Below are 15533 nucleotides of genomic sequence, written 5' to 3'. Positions count from 1 at the left end.
GGCTTCCCTGACTCCCCATAAGATTAAGGGCCCTCTATTAGATCCTAATGGCTAAGAAACAAAGTGTTGGAGGAGGCTGCTTATTTGTCCTAGCTGCCCAGAACCAAAATAATCACACAGAAACTGTATTAATTAAATCACGGCTTGGCCCATTAGCTCTAGCTTCTTATTGGCTAACGCTTACATCTTAATTTAACCCATCTCCAATAATCTGTGTATGTCCACGTGGCTGTGGCTTACTGGCTAAAGTTCTGGCGTCCGTCTCCAGTGGGGGCTACATGGCTTCTCTCTAACTCTGCTTTTATTTCTCCCAGCACTCAGTTTAGTTTTCCCCACCTATCTCTATTCCACCCTATCAAGCCAAGCCAGTTTTTATTGACCAATCTTATTCACCGTATAAAGAGGAGAATCCTACATACAAAGATGATATTAAATCTGACTACATTTTCTACAGGTAAAAACAACGACCTTTAAGAAATAGGGATGGTGCTGATGATGAACCACACTTCAGTTTCCCGGGGTACATTTAAATGTGGGAGTGGGGAGACAGGTGAAACTGCAGCCGAATTACCCTAGCACAACGCACTGCCTACTTAATAGTCTCAGTCTCCCTGCCAGAGTAAATGAGAAACTTTGAACGAGAGATACTACAGTTATAAAACAAACTAAGCGAATGTGACCAACACAGTCTGGATTTTTATTCTCTTCTACATCTCTGTAGTTCAAGCTGACATTTCCTAGTTTACAGGACAGTTCATGTTGAATTAGACACTTGAAATGTAAATATATTTTCCCATGAAAACAAAGTAGCAAATGTCCGAGATAACTGTTTCTAACCCATAACGGATGAAGAACTTCAGACCAGACTAACAATGCTTCTATTACCTATGATTATTTAGAATTTTGCCTGAGCCTTGGATGGATCTTTTAAGTGGGACGGGCCCTGGGAACAGGCTTGAATACCAGCTCCTTGAGTCAGACACAGAAACAGACTGAAGGAAGGGAAGCTGACGGACACAACGATGAGGAAGCCTCAGCCCTTTACTCACACAGGCACACGGCTTTTGTACAGTGCAATAAAACTAACACATGCCAATCACAATCAGCGAGGATGGAGGTCTCTTCCCACCACTCCACTTCCTCCTTCGTACTCCCCATTCCCGCCCACCCCACCTCAATACTAGATTCCAGTGGGAAGCTGACTTGGACCCAGTGCTCTCCCCCGGTCACGGTTTCACATCTGGGGTTCTAGTTACCCACCCAACTGTGGCCCCAAAGTAGAAAATTCAAAATTATAGAAATAAGTAATTCCCAAGCTTTAAATAACTTTTACTAGAGCATACCGATAGAACTGTTCTATTTTATCTGTGGATTCAGAATCCATTGGGGAATTTATGTCTTCATGGATAAGAGGAACTATTATACATTTGCTTTGGATTTAGTGGGAAACACTGTATGTGGTTCCTAGTCATTTCTGCATAGTAATAAGTTCTTGCTAGCTGCTCTGGCTTAATAACGCCTTCTAAGCCAGGAATAATAGGCAATAGGCCTGCAATCCCAACACTCAGGAACCTGAGAAGACCAAATGTTCAAAGTCAGCCTAAGATCACAAAAAGAAGCTACTAGACTTCCAAGATGGCTCAGCAGGTTGAGGACCACAGTTTGATCCCTGGAACCCACATAATGGGAAAAAAAAGTCAATTTCCAAGGGTTGACCTCTGTACATGGTGTGTACCAACTTAACAGCCACACAAATCTTTTTTTTTTAAGAGTCTGTGAGATGGCCCCACTGGTAAAGATGCTTGCTGCCAATCCCCAGAACCCATGGGAGAAGAAGAGACCTGACTCTTTCAAGTTGTCCTAAGACCTCCACGTGCATATTTTACCACCTGTTTGCCCACAAACACAATATACATAGCAAATAAATATAAATAATTTTTAATGCAGAGGAAGAATCCAGTGCGAGTTGGTTTGCTCTCCACAAGTTGAGTTTGAGACACAAAGAGAAGAGAGCTGGAGCTCAGTGGAGACTCAGTAGAGAGGCTCAGTGGAGAGGCTCAGTGGAGGCTCAGTGGAGCATTAGAAACACAGACCTGCACATTATCAAGACCTAAAGGAAGTCAGCTGGCAGTGAAACAGAGATGATGGCATGGGAGACCTGGAAACAACAGCAGAGAAGGGCTAGCAGAAGTGAGGGAGAATGCTACTTAAAAGGTAAGAAATCCCAGCACTCTGGAGGTAGAAGCAGGAGGATTGCTAGATTTGGGCACTTGACCCCATGAGGGCAGCTGCAGGTGAATGACAGGGCTCAGAGGAACCCACAGGGCAGTAAAGAGTGGACTTCTGACCTCTGAGGCAGCAGCCCCAGGCACTTCCAACGCTAATCTGTAAAGCACAGACCGACAAGGAGGCTCAACAACTGCTTTTACTGAGGCCTCTGGCTTCCCAGGAAAGAAGCTAGGAGTAGGGGCAGATTTGTTTGCTCCATACAGGCCAAGCCCAAGCCTCTCCTCTCCCCAGCCACACAATTCCCACACAAGAGTTTCTGGGCTTGCCTGCTTCTTGCTGTCCCTGGAGGCCATGCAACCAGGTCAGGGTCAGATGCAGATGAAAAGCCAAAGCTCACAGGAGTCTCAGAAGTGGAAAGAGACAGGGGTGATGCACTGAAGACCAGGCAGTGGGATGCGCTACAAAGGAGGCTGGCAGCTACCAGGTGGGCACTGTAATTTCAGTAGAAGCATAGTGTGTGTGTGTTTGGGTGTGAAGTGAATGTTTTTAAATTTCAGCCTGTCTAATTCTATAAACAGAATTAGAAACCTTATTTACATTACCTAACAAATTCCCCTGATCAAGAGCCTAATCTCAAAATATAAAAACAAACCAATACAACCAAAGATAGAAAGATGACCCACATCAAACCAAAAACTAAAAAGTATCCCCATTCAATGCATTGGGTTTCAAAGTGGGCACAATTTAAAAGTGAAATTTATTTTAGGGGGTATAGTTTTATGTCTAACACTTTCTAAAAATTCTGCCAAACACATTGAAGTACAATTTTCCCAGCAAGAGATACACTTCGGAAGAACATAAACACTCAAGTGTGCCCACAGCCCTACCAATTAATAAAACCATTAAATTGTACCATATTTTAAAATGAGAAGTAACAAATTTACAACTTGGAGTTTTCAGGGCAGAGTATGTGTATGGCCCAAGGTCTACATCATCAATAGCCTCTCCTTTATTCTTAGGTTCTCCCATCTCTCGTGACTGTCACAAATAAGTAACTGGAAAGGTAGGCTATTATTGTGCCTCACGTATAATGGTTTCATTAAGCTGACATTTCTGGGGCCACCAAATGTCAATTGTCACGGTTTCAGTGTTTGTAATGTGTCCCTCCAGAACTCAGATGCTAGCATCTTAACCCCAAGTGAAGGGACCGGAGGTGGCTGGGTCACATTGGTAGAACCCTTGTGAGTGGTCCTTCTGATCTTGGTGCTTTCAGCATGTGTTGATAAGCAAGAAGCCCTGTCTAGACACCAGAAGCTGGCCCCTCCAGGCAACAAATGACAGCCAGTATCTTGGTCTTGAACTTCGAGACTCCGGAAATATGAGGGATAAGTTTCAATCACTTATAAGCCACCATTTTATGGTATTTTGTTCTAGAAGGGTGAAGGGAGCAAGGCGCCAGGCTCTCACTGTTGACCGTGGCTCAGGCGTCCTCCACTACGCACATGAAAAGCCCTGGTGTCAATTACTGAGGCTCTTCAATGCATTTCATTCTAGCTAGTTCTCAGAGGGCTACATCAATTAACAAACCCAATCTAATATCACATTTAATGGGCTTGGGGATAGTGAGATGGATCACTGGGATAAGGCACTTGCCATCAAGTCTGACAAACTAAGTTTGTTACCCAGAACCCATGGGGTAGAGAGAACTAATTTCCACCTCCATATACATGTGGTATGCACATACTCTTGCACCAAAAGTAAATTAAATAAATGTAATTTAAATTCTGCTTAAATTTTAAAAATATATAATGACTTTAAAAGGCATAGAATTATCTCACTTCTCAAAGTTCTTCTCACAACTTAAAATCTTATGTTCAGACATTCAGAGGAAACAGCAAAGAGACTACAAATAGCATGTGTCCACTTGGTAGGCAACAGCAGAGAGTAGAACCCAGGGCTCCAATTCCCCAGTACCAGGCTTCATCAGACATAACAGTGAACCAAGTAGTTACCCATAAGTCAACAGCACACTGGGCATTCACGGTGATCAATCTAAGGAAACACAGTTCAAGTTCTGTACCCACATTGTTTTTACAGTACATGAAAACATACTCAGAGAGCCCCGGACTTGAAAGGAACAAGGTCTGTAGCCATACCATGCACCAGCCACATAGGCACAGTGAGCCCAGGGTCTTTAAGGGACCAAAACAATAAAGCCTCCAATAAGGATATAAAAATCTGGATGATCTCTGCAAGTTATTAAGGAAGGAAGTCTATGGTCAAATCTATTCAATTTAAACTATGTTTGATCAAAATGGCAATTCAATAAAGATAACACATGAAAGCTTAAAAAGCAAGGTTGGCCTTTAGAATAAATATTTGCCTTTAATTCTGAGATAAATGGCAGTACTCCATCAGACAAACAGTCTTTGAAATGCTTTCAGAAACAAAGCCTAAACCTCTACAAATTCAATTCTCTATTACCCACACATTAAGTTTAAAATGTAATATTTTATAATGGGAAAGCAGAATGACATAGACTTTATTTGTAATAAAAAATAAGAGAACTGTGGGGCTGGTAAGATGGGTAGTAGATAAAGTCACCTACCACCAAGACTGAGTTCCATTTCTGGGCCCACATGATAGAAGGAGTGAACCAACGCTTGCAATATGTCCTCTGATAATGCTCACCATCTACACCACATACACATAAAAATGTAATTATTTTTTAAAAGAACTGTGCTATTTGATTCTGGTATCTGCTGAGGAATAATCCTGTACACTATGAAAATGTGTTACTCTCATTGTTAATAAATAAACTGATTGACCAGTAGCCAGGCAGGAATTATAGGCAGAACAACCACACTAAGGATGCTGGGATGAAGAAGGCTGAGTCAGAGGAGTCACCAGATAGAAAGAGAACAAGTACTACACACAAAATGGAACAGAAGTAAAAGCCACGTGGCAGAATGTAGATTAATAGAAATGGGCTAATTTAAGTTGTAAGAGCTAGTTAATAATAAGCCTGAGCTATAGGTCAAGCATTTGAAATTAGTATCAAGCTTCTGTGTGGTTATTCTGAAGGTAGTAGTCAGGACAGGAAACCTCTGCCTACAGGTATCACCTGCAACTCTCCCTTCCTTTCAGTCACCAACTAACTGGTTCAGAGCACCTACTTTTCTACCAAAAAAAATAAAAATAAAATAAAATAAAATAAAGAATTTCACTGTCAATTTTCTCTGTAAAAGAATGTTTCTTACATTTATTTATTTCTTGAGGGAGGAAAGTGTTCTCCTTTTACCATATGGGCCCAGGGGTGAACTCAGGTTGTCAGGCTCAAGGGCAAGCACCTTTATCCACTGAGCCTTCTTACCAGGCCCTATGTCAGCTTCCTAAACTACAAAGTACACTGTAATGTCCTTGTTAATACCAGAAGCCACCATTTATTGAGTGCCACCAGTTTTACATGCTTTGTCTCATTTACTCTTCAAAACAAAACTCGGAGAAATCAATTGAACAGGTCCCCAGTTATGGAAGGCAGAATCAGAACATGAAGGAAAATATGGCAGCCCTCCCCCCCACAGTGCACTTCAGAGCCACTGTGGCTATCTGTACTACACACGCTTACAACACACATAACTATGATCAAGTTTATAATAAAGAATGTGTAATTTATAAACAACAATCTAACAATACACTGTAACAGAAGTCACATGAATGAGGTTTCCCTTGTGCTTCTAAATATCTACTCTCCTGAGCTCGTCCTCTCAGATCATGGATGACCATAGAACAGCAATGGAAACTACAGAAGGTGAACACACGGATGATGAGGACAAATGAACCGAGACACTGCCACTGTGCATTGCTCACCTAAACAAGCATATATTCCAGTCATCGGAGCATCAGAACTGCCCTCCAAGATGCACATGCTGAGCCCAAGAGAACTCAAGAGTATTCAACAGCATTCATAGCCCCATTAAAATACACAAACCCGTGAGCAGCAAGTCCTGGTCGGGAGAAAGCACAGCTCTCAGCTTGGCACATCCCTTACAGAGTGCAGGAGGTTCGCATCCTCCCTACAAGCCTCACAGAAGCTGGCTCTTGTTAAGAGGCTCACAGAAAAAATTTTGCCCCAGGGCTCAAGAGATGGCTCAGCTGTTAAGATCGCTTTGTGCTCTTGCAGAGGACACAGAGTCCCTTTTAGCACACCACTTGGTGGCTCACAACCACCTGTAACGCCAGTGCCAGGAGATCTGATGTTTACTTCTGGCCAACGTACTGACGTGCATGTGGTACACATAACCTCACATAGGCACCCAGGCACACACACACACAGACACAGACACACACACACTCATGCACGCACATACATGTACAGAAAAAAGTTTAAATGCCCTAATATAGGAGACTCAAACTCCTAGATAGCTCAGCTATAGATCTTTTAAAATCCCCCATTTGATTCAGCTGAGAATCCACAGACTGAGGCTTTAAAGTAAAATGTGACAAATGTTAGCCTAACTGGTCACACAGCTAACGGTGATCTCAACACTAACAGATCTGCTGTGAAGGACTAGAAGAAAGAAAAGGGAGCTTCAGATGTCACCATCACTTACCGTTTTCCCATGCAATTCTTGGCATTCAGGCCGCCAACCTTGTTTATGGCAGACCAGGCTGTGAGAGCCACGTATGGCAAAGAGGCAGCTTGAGTGTGAGTGAGTGATTTGGGCTTGTGCGAGACCTACAGTGAAAGACAACGGTAAAAACTAAGCAGGAACTTACACACCTATATACACAGCTAAACACCATCACAGGAAAACAGGAATTTTCACAGAGAAATTTACAAACTACTCCTGGGTTCAGTGTTTACTGCACACCCTAATCCAAAGTTGGCCTGAGAACAGTCTCCAAACAGCTCTTTACCCGTATCAAGAGGCTCAGAGATGTTTTGCAGACTACATTATTAGATATACTACTTTACTGCCTATTTAAAAAAGACCATATATAATAATCACAAGTATTAGACATACCACTTGACTGTTTATGTAAAAAGAGCATATATAATAATCATGCTAGTCGCCGGGCGGTGGTGGCGCACGCCTTTAATCCCAGCACTTGGGAGGCAGAGGCAGGCGGATCTCTGTGAGTTCGAGACCAGCCTGGTCTACAAGAGCTAGTTCCAGGACAGGCTCCAAAACCACAGAGAAACCCTGTCTCGAAAAACCAAAAAAAAAAAAAAAAACCAAAAAAAAAAAAAAAATAATAATCATGCTAGTCCTGACTATACTCAGAGATAAATTCAAATAAGCCTCAAACCCTGATAAACACATTTTAATTTTTTTTTATACCAACTGCTTCCTTAAGTCTATTTTCTAAAATGTAATTTTTCTAGAATTTTTTCTATCCTAATAATTCCCAATGCCCAGTAACTCCTAATTCCTCCTCCAGGCTCCCTCTGTTAATCCTTTTCCTCTATTAACTGTTAGGTCCCCTGACTATATTTGATACCTCCATGCCTCTCCCTTGGGTATAACTGGTTCATACTGGGTAGAGCAAAGAACACTGTAGGTTCTAAACCTCAGCCCAAGTCTCTGCTCTTCAGATATACACAACTGCTCAGCAAGCAACACTAATAAGTAACACTGAATAGGTTTAGTTCTTTCAAAGTCTCCCAGTCTTTATTTTAGCTCTCTCAACATTGCCTGTAAAACATGAAACTAATCTGAAAAGACATCACTAACTTTTGAGACGCCTACCAGTCTTCCTATACAGTCAAGCATTTCAGCAGATGCAGAGCGTTAGTTACCTCATTCCCACTGACTACGACGAATTCTGACAAAGTGCCTTGTTTCCAAGGAGGAACTGCAGCCCAGACCTGAAATGCAGATGTGCAGCTTTATTAGAACAGAGATGCCTGACCACGCTAAGCATGAAGGTATCCCCTAACACACGGCTACCCAGAGCGGGAAAAGCTAAGTTTCACAGATACCAATCCACTGCTGAGTATGATTCTGGATTCAGCAACTCAAACCACATTGGACACACAAACTAATATACCTGACACATTCTGCTAGACTCTGCCGGAGAACTACGACTTACTAGCTGTGGCTTTCAACTTTTATTGACTTATATGTATTTTTGAGACAGGATCTCATCAGGTAGCTGAGGGTGACCTCAAACTTTTAATCTTCTCATCTCTGTTGTGTGATATTCACAGTGTTCTGACAAATAAAGCTTGTTTGGAGTCAGAGTGGGGAGCTGGTCACTAGCTGACCATAGAGGTTTGGAGGACCATAAAGAGGAGACAGGAAGCGATACGGTGGGGCTGAGACAGGATCTGGGCCCTTTTGTACAGATTTGAGCGCAAGAGATAGGAAGCAACTGGCAGCTGCTCCTGGCTCTCTGATCATTCAGGTTTTTATTTCAATATTTGACTCTCAATTTTTTTATTGATAAAGATCAATTAGAGTAACGCTTCACATCTCAGACTCCTTAGTGCTGGGATTACAGGAAAACCACACTATTCCCAGCTGCCTGTGGGCCACTTTATAGCTGGGCTTCTTCAACTGCAAACTGGCCTGGTTGTACTGACTAACAGGGTTATCTTCTCTGTGAACAGAAACCAGAACATGCTATTATTATGAGTTCACCACTAACTCTGGGCATAAACATCCAAAGTGACAAGTGACAGATTATATCAAACTTTAGCTATTTCAAAACCAGCTAACCAATAAGGCACAAACTGTCATTTAAAGACTCAAGCAAAATGAATCATCCTAATCCTATGATGTGGGATTCCCCTCTGTATGCTCTGAATATGTTTTATTGCCATTGGTTAATAAAGAAGCTGCTTTGGCCTATAGCAGGGCATAATATAGGCAAGCAGGAAAAGTAAATTGAATGTAGGTAGAAAGAAAGCGGAGTCAGGCAGATGCCATGCAGCTGAGGAAGGAGAAAGATGCCAGCACCTTACCGGTAAACCATGAGTCTCATGGTAAAATATAAAATAATAGATGGGTTAATTTAAGATATAAAAGCTAGCTAGGAATACACCTGGGTCATTGGTCAAACAGTATGGCAATTAATATGGTTTTTCTGTGTGATTATTTGGGTCTGGGTGGCCGGGAATGAGAATGCAGACTCTGTTTACAATCCTACATGTTTTAAAGTCTTACAATTCTTAAGAATTTAGATGGGCTGGAGAGATGGCTCAGGGGTTAAGAGCACTGACTTTCCTTCCAGAGGTCCTGAGTTCAATTCTCAGCAACCGCATGGTGGCTCACAACCATCTGTAATGAGATCTGGTTCCCTCTTCTGGCGTGTAGGCACACATGCAGCCAGAACATTGTATACATAATAAATAAATAAATCTTTAATAAAAAAAAAAGAAATTTAGAAATTTAGAAAATTCAAGTATAAGCTGAGCATGTGGCTCATGCCTGTAATGGTAACACTAAGGAGGCCAAAGTATTAGCACAAGTTCAAGATAAGCCTGAGCTATATAGTGTGTTCCAAGCAGCAAGACCCTGTCTCACAAAAAAAAAAAAAAAAAAAAAAAAGGAACAACCAAACCAAGAAATAAGTACCCTGCCCAAGGCACATACGGAAAAGACAAATGGTCTTGCAGTCTATTTCAAAGAAAGGAAGTAGGATAGCCCGGTAACATACACCTGCAATCCTAATTCTTGGGAGGTGGAGAAGGATTAGAAGCACAAAGTCATCCTCAGCTACAAACCAAATCCGAGACCCAGCTATATTCAATCTAAAATAATTTTAAAAGAATAACCAGTGAGAGAGCTGGGCAGGGTGGCATGTGCCAGTAAGTCTAGTATTGGGAGGTCGACACAGCAGAATCACAGGTTCAAAAGCACCCTGTGGTGGTTTGAAGGAGAATGGTCCCCGCAGGTTCATATATTTGCACGCTTAGTCACCAGTTGATGAACTGTTTGGGGAGGATTAGGAGGTGTGGCCTTGATGGAAAAGGTGTGTCACTGGGGATGGGCTTTAAGATTTAAAACCCCATCGAGGCCCAGTGCCTCTTGGATCAGCATGTAAGCTTTCAGCTCCTTCCCCAGCATGCCTACCTATGTGTCACCATGATCTCACCATGATGATAACAGACCAACCATGTACAACTGTAAGCCAGCCCCAATTCAATGCTTCCTTTTACCAGAGTTGCCTTGGTCATAGTGTCTCTTCACAGCAATAGAACAGTGACTAAGATACTTACAATGCATATGTCTGGGTTACATGAAAACCAGGTGAAACGAGGGGAAGGAAAGTGAGGGGAGGGAGGAGAAGGAGAGGGAGAGAGGAGAAGGAGGGGGAGAGAGGGGAAGGCAATGGAGGCGAGACAATGAGGAGGAAGAATTAACTCACCTCATCTCCAGGCTGGAAATACTTTACGTCAAGCCCACACTCCATCACCACGCCAGACACATCCCGACCCAAAGTCAGAGGAAACTCCTCTCCTTTGGTTCTTATATGCAAAGGATCACGCTTCATATTTAAGGCCGTCGCTCCATAACCACCTACGAAACACAATTGCCCTGCTTCTTAAAGGAAAAGGTCAGAGTGACTTTAAAATACTATAGTACACAGTCAGATCAATGTCATATGCTCAAACGGAGACTCTAACACAACCAGCTTTACGGTTTTGCCACCATACAGTAAAGTGTAAAAACAACGGGGTGTTGTTCCTTTCAAAGAAAATTACTTTGAAAGCTGCAATCGCTAAAACCACAATTGCTCAAAGTCCTTTGAGACTCAGACTGCAAAACTGTCTTCTGGAGTTTTAGAATCCTCTTTTATATAATTGCTCTTTGAAGATGGTATCTCTATTAATTTACTCATTTGCAAACTTTTAAAGTATTTAGACAAGATTTGCTGTGTAGCCCAGGCTAGCCTTAAACTCCTAACCCTCCTATCTCAGTCAAAATGCTGGGACTATAGAGATGTGTCCCCACACTTGAATTTTACGAGCAAAGACATTTAGTACTACGTCTGGTAAAGAAGACAAACTTTCAGGCTGTTAAAGAATTCATACATATTAAAGTGCCCAATACTAGCACTTGATTATGAGTTTAAGAGTTTTAGTCTTCATTTCCTAAAAGTCTATCTAGAATAATGATTTTGAGCAAGTGCAAAGAATTTTAATGGAAAAGAGCCACTGAGCTACATTTGATGTGTCTGATCAGGCCAACTGCATTATACCTGCGGGGTAGGGTGCATTGGTTTGGGGATTTTTTTCTTTGTTTGTTTTTGAAACAGAGTCCCACTGTGTAGCCTTGGTTGACCTGGACCTGCTATGCAGACCAAGCTGGCCTCACAGAGAGTCCTCCCCAGTGACAGGACTAAAGAAAGATGTGTGGTACTACACGCGGCTCATACTATTTTCTTTTAAGGATATTTACACAGAAAACAGGTAAGTAAAGTTGAAACCATTCTTTTAGTTCAAATAAATTAACTGCTCTATCTGCAATAATAATCCAAAGTAATAAATGGGCCTAGATACTTCAGAAGAGTTCCGAAAGTCAAGGGAAGGCCTTTGAAAATATTTAATGCTGTTTTCAAATAAGATCAAAAGCAGATAAGGGACTCTAAACAAAACACAGACAGTGGCAGAAAAAGAAGTAATAATAATCACAAAGTTATATGCTGTGTGAGTGATCCACTATGAAAGAAAAGAGAGATGCAGGAGAGAACAGACACCCCAGAGTAAGTGAGGGAGGATGCAATCAAGAAGACCAGTGGAAGGTTGGCCTTAGGTGGCAGTGACAATCTAGCGGCAAAAAGAAGAGTAGATAAGTGGAGATGCTGACAGGTGGGTAGTCTGCAGAGTTGTTTTTCTAAAGAAAAAAAAAATCAAGGCACTTGGGAGGAAATAAAACTTGGGATAGTACCAGAAAAATATAAGCTGGTGGTCCTTATACCAACATTCCACATTTGCCATCTGGCCAGCTCGAACTGCACTCCATAGAAAATGCCGACAGGGCACATAACACTCAACAAGGGCATTTTTCCTGTCTTATATTTATTTCCCCTCTGCTAAGACATAGCAGTGTACTTCCTGAAACCCTTTGCGGCTTGAGAATACAAGTGTACATTTTGCCTTGGCACAATTTAGTTGTAAAGCTGCAAAACGGTTTCGGCCCTTTCTGAGGGCCCAAGCCAACAGTTCAGATTGTTTTCAACCATTTTCTTAATAACCCTAATATGTTAATATGCCCAACTCTAATATACCAAGATTAGCCAGGTCCAGCTAACCTCATCTTAACAGAATGCAGCCAGCTTGTAGTAAGAAATGGAAACTGTTTGGGGAAAAAATGGGGTTTAAGCTTGTCATCCCAGCTGCAGGTGATAGCACACACACCTGGATCTGGAACACAAGCAAGAGGGGCAGTAGTTCAAGCTCTTCCTCAGACACACAGAGCCTGCAGCCAGCCCAGTCCAGCCCACAAGAGTCTCTTAAGAAAGACAAGAGTGCCTCCCACTAACACAGGCTTGACCAGAGTTGGGCTAATTTAGAAAATCCCCAAGGCGTCATCAATTTCAGTTCTTTTAATCCCATCTAAACAAATCAGACTTTGTTGTATTTGCTGTTAGCTATACTACTTTAAAATTATTCATAAACCAGGTAGTGGTGGCACACAGCTTTAATACACTCAGGAGGCAGGTGGATCTCTGTGAGTTAGAGGCCAGCCTGGTCTACAAGAGCTAGTTCCAGGACAGGGACCAAAGCTACAGAGAAACCCTGTCCTGAAAAAGTCAAAATATAAATAAGTCATTGCTTTAGCCATATCTATGATTTATTGTTTTATGACAAACAGCAGAGGCCATTAAAAAAAAAACAAAAAGCCTTTATCTGTCAAAATAGATGTGTGTCTTGTTTTCTTCTCAAGGGAAATAATTAATTTTCTAATCAAATATTTCCTAAAGCCACCATATAACACTTTCTCAAAAAGCATCCATGGGCTGGGAGATAACTTGCAAATAGTATTACCCAGTCAAGTTATAAGATACTAGATCATCTCAAAAATACTCTATAAAAGTAAGATGTGTTATGTTATTATATGAAACAACAGCCTAGAAAGATCTGAACACAGCCATTCTATTGAAATGAAAGTGTACACAGCACACATTGTGTACTTATAAAACAAAATTGCTTTCAAGTCTAACGAAAACATAAATAAATTTAAAATGAAGTAAAATACATCCAACTAGGAATTGCAATTATTACATCAGCACAAAACTAGAGAGATAACTCATTCCCCAGCACTGAAAAAAAAGTTAAACATAGACAAATGCAAAAGGTATTTTTAGTTGTATTTATCATCATCATCATCATTATTATTGTTATTTTGGTTTTGGGAGACACTCAATGGCTCAGGCCAAGATGACCTTGTCTGTCTCTACTCAAGAGTTTGTTGACGTTTTGTTTGTCTGTTTGTTGTAATACCTAGGCCAACCTCAGACTTCAAACACAGTTGAGAATGACCTTGACCTCCAGCCACCACAGCTCCAGTGCTCCTGCCGACTGTAGGTAGCACAGCCCCACCCAGCTTAAGAAATGCTGGGGCTCACACCCAGGGCTCTGCAAAGGGCAGGCAGGCAGGTGCTCTGACCAATGGGTCAACTCTTATCCCAGTTTCAGTTTTCCAGCTACAAGCATTTTAAGACTCCAAACTTTTCTCTAAATCTCTTCCAGTAAAGAAAAGCTACTACTAATAGTTATTCTGCAGGTAAAGGAAGCAAAAATAATTCTGGAATACTTTACTCAAATATCCACAATATTTCCAAGATAACATGTAGTTCTTGTTGTTGGCTGTTGCTGTTAATGCTGGTGATCTTGCCCAGGGACATACCACACAAAGGAATTACTACTGGTCCTGATAAAAATATGATGGAGACCTGTTTAACTCTTTTCTTAGTAAATATTTGAAATCTAGTGTCTTTTGCATAAACAGCTCTTATATCCCAGTAACCTCTTTGGAGGTAAATCCGGGGCTATATCAACGACTGCCCATTTGAGAAGTTCACATATGGAACTGTCTCTCAGTCATTTCATACTTTACTCCTATTTTATTTCTGTATTTACTGTATTTTAAAATAAAAATTTTTAGCATTTGTTCAAATTTCTGATTAGATAATTATAGCTCCTATAAAAGACCAGTACTTTTTAGATACAAATGAGACTTGAAGCCAAATTTAAGAATTGCTACTCTATCGCATCATTTCTGGCAAAAAAAAAAAAAAAAAGTAAAGTTGGTTTCAACATTTTATTCTACTTTTAACTTAATCTGTAAGTAGATAATGCACACATCTTTGTGTAACAGAGAAATTAAGTTAGCCTCACAGTACATCATATCTGAGAGCTGCTTCTGGGGCCTTGAAGGCAACTGAAGTCCCCTACACAAACCCTTCTGAACCCAGGGTTACACATGGAAGCTCCCTTAAAGACTGGGAGGTTACGTGTCTGGGAATCAAGACTGACATCATTCATCTCAAAACATGTTCATCTCCAGAAGACACAGACTGAGCGCCCACAAGCAAGACTGACAATATTTTTGCCAAATTTTTCCAGAGTTAAAGTAATTCATAAATACAAACCAATCCGTTCACTATTATAATAGAATCACAGTACAGGATATAAGAAATGCTCTCTCTCCAAGCTTTTCATCGTGGCTCAGCAAGAGAAAGCAGGCTGATATTATCCCAATTTCAACAGGTGTATAACAAGAAAACCCATCTTAGCTACAGAGGGCAAAATGCAATATGAGAAATGAGAATACCATGCCCATATCCTGGACTCCTGTTCTGTTGCTTGGTTCCATAGGCCTGTAACAGAAGCTGTGAATAACTGGAGAGCAAGGAGGATACAGGAATTATATAAATCCAAACTCTGAACCAATGGGGAAACATAACCAAACTCTGAAACCTATGCCTGACCCTAAGATTACCACCCAGTAAATTAACTTCAGGCACCACTTCTCAGTCCCAATTCACAATAGAAAGGAAGCAACCAAACACACTTAATAAAAGATTAAAGTGTTCCTTAGCTATTGTGGCTTCAAATTTTTGGAACTACTTACAGGGATGTTATCAAACAACCTACCCGATTCTGGATGGCTCTACCTGGATGGCACTTTCCACCAAACCTGATGGTTGGAGTCTAATTCCTGGGGACCAAACGGTGGAAGGAACTCACTTCCACTTATTGTCCTTTGACCGCCACTTGAGCACTGTCCCATGCACCCAAACACAAAATAAATAAATGTAGCAATAATAAACCTAAATGATTCCTTTAT

The 15533-nt window shown here is 41.3% G+C and overlaps 1 protein-coding gene across 1 annotated transcript in view; it reads right to left on the bottom strand.

Annotated features, from left to right (window-relative positions):
• Rtn4ip1 (reticulon 4 interacting protein 1) overlaps positions 1 to 15533 on the bottom strand; it is a 43587-nt gene that overhangs the window by 26762 nt on the left and 1292 nt on the right. The window contains exons 2-4 of the mRNA XM_057762612.1: positions 10606 to 10757; positions 8033 to 8101; positions 6843 to 6967 (exon numbers count right to left, since the gene is read on the bottom strand). Coding sequence (XP_057618595.1) covers positions 6843 to 6967; positions 8033 to 8101; positions 10606 to 10757 — 346 coding nt within the window. The remainder of the gene's footprint in view (positions 1 to 6842; positions 6968 to 8032; positions 8102 to 10605; positions 10758 to 15533) is intronic.

The sequence above is a fragment of the Chionomys nivalis genome, chromosome 2 (genome assembly GCF_950005125.1).
Source record: "Chionomys nivalis chromosome 2, mChiNiv1.1, whole genome shotgun sequence".
Lineage (NCBI taxonomy): Eukaryota > Metazoa > Chordata > Mammalia > Rodentia > Cricetidae > Chionomys > Chionomys nivalis.
Note: the sequence above shows the minus strand (reverse complement) of the source record. Positions and strands in the feature narration are given on the sequence as shown.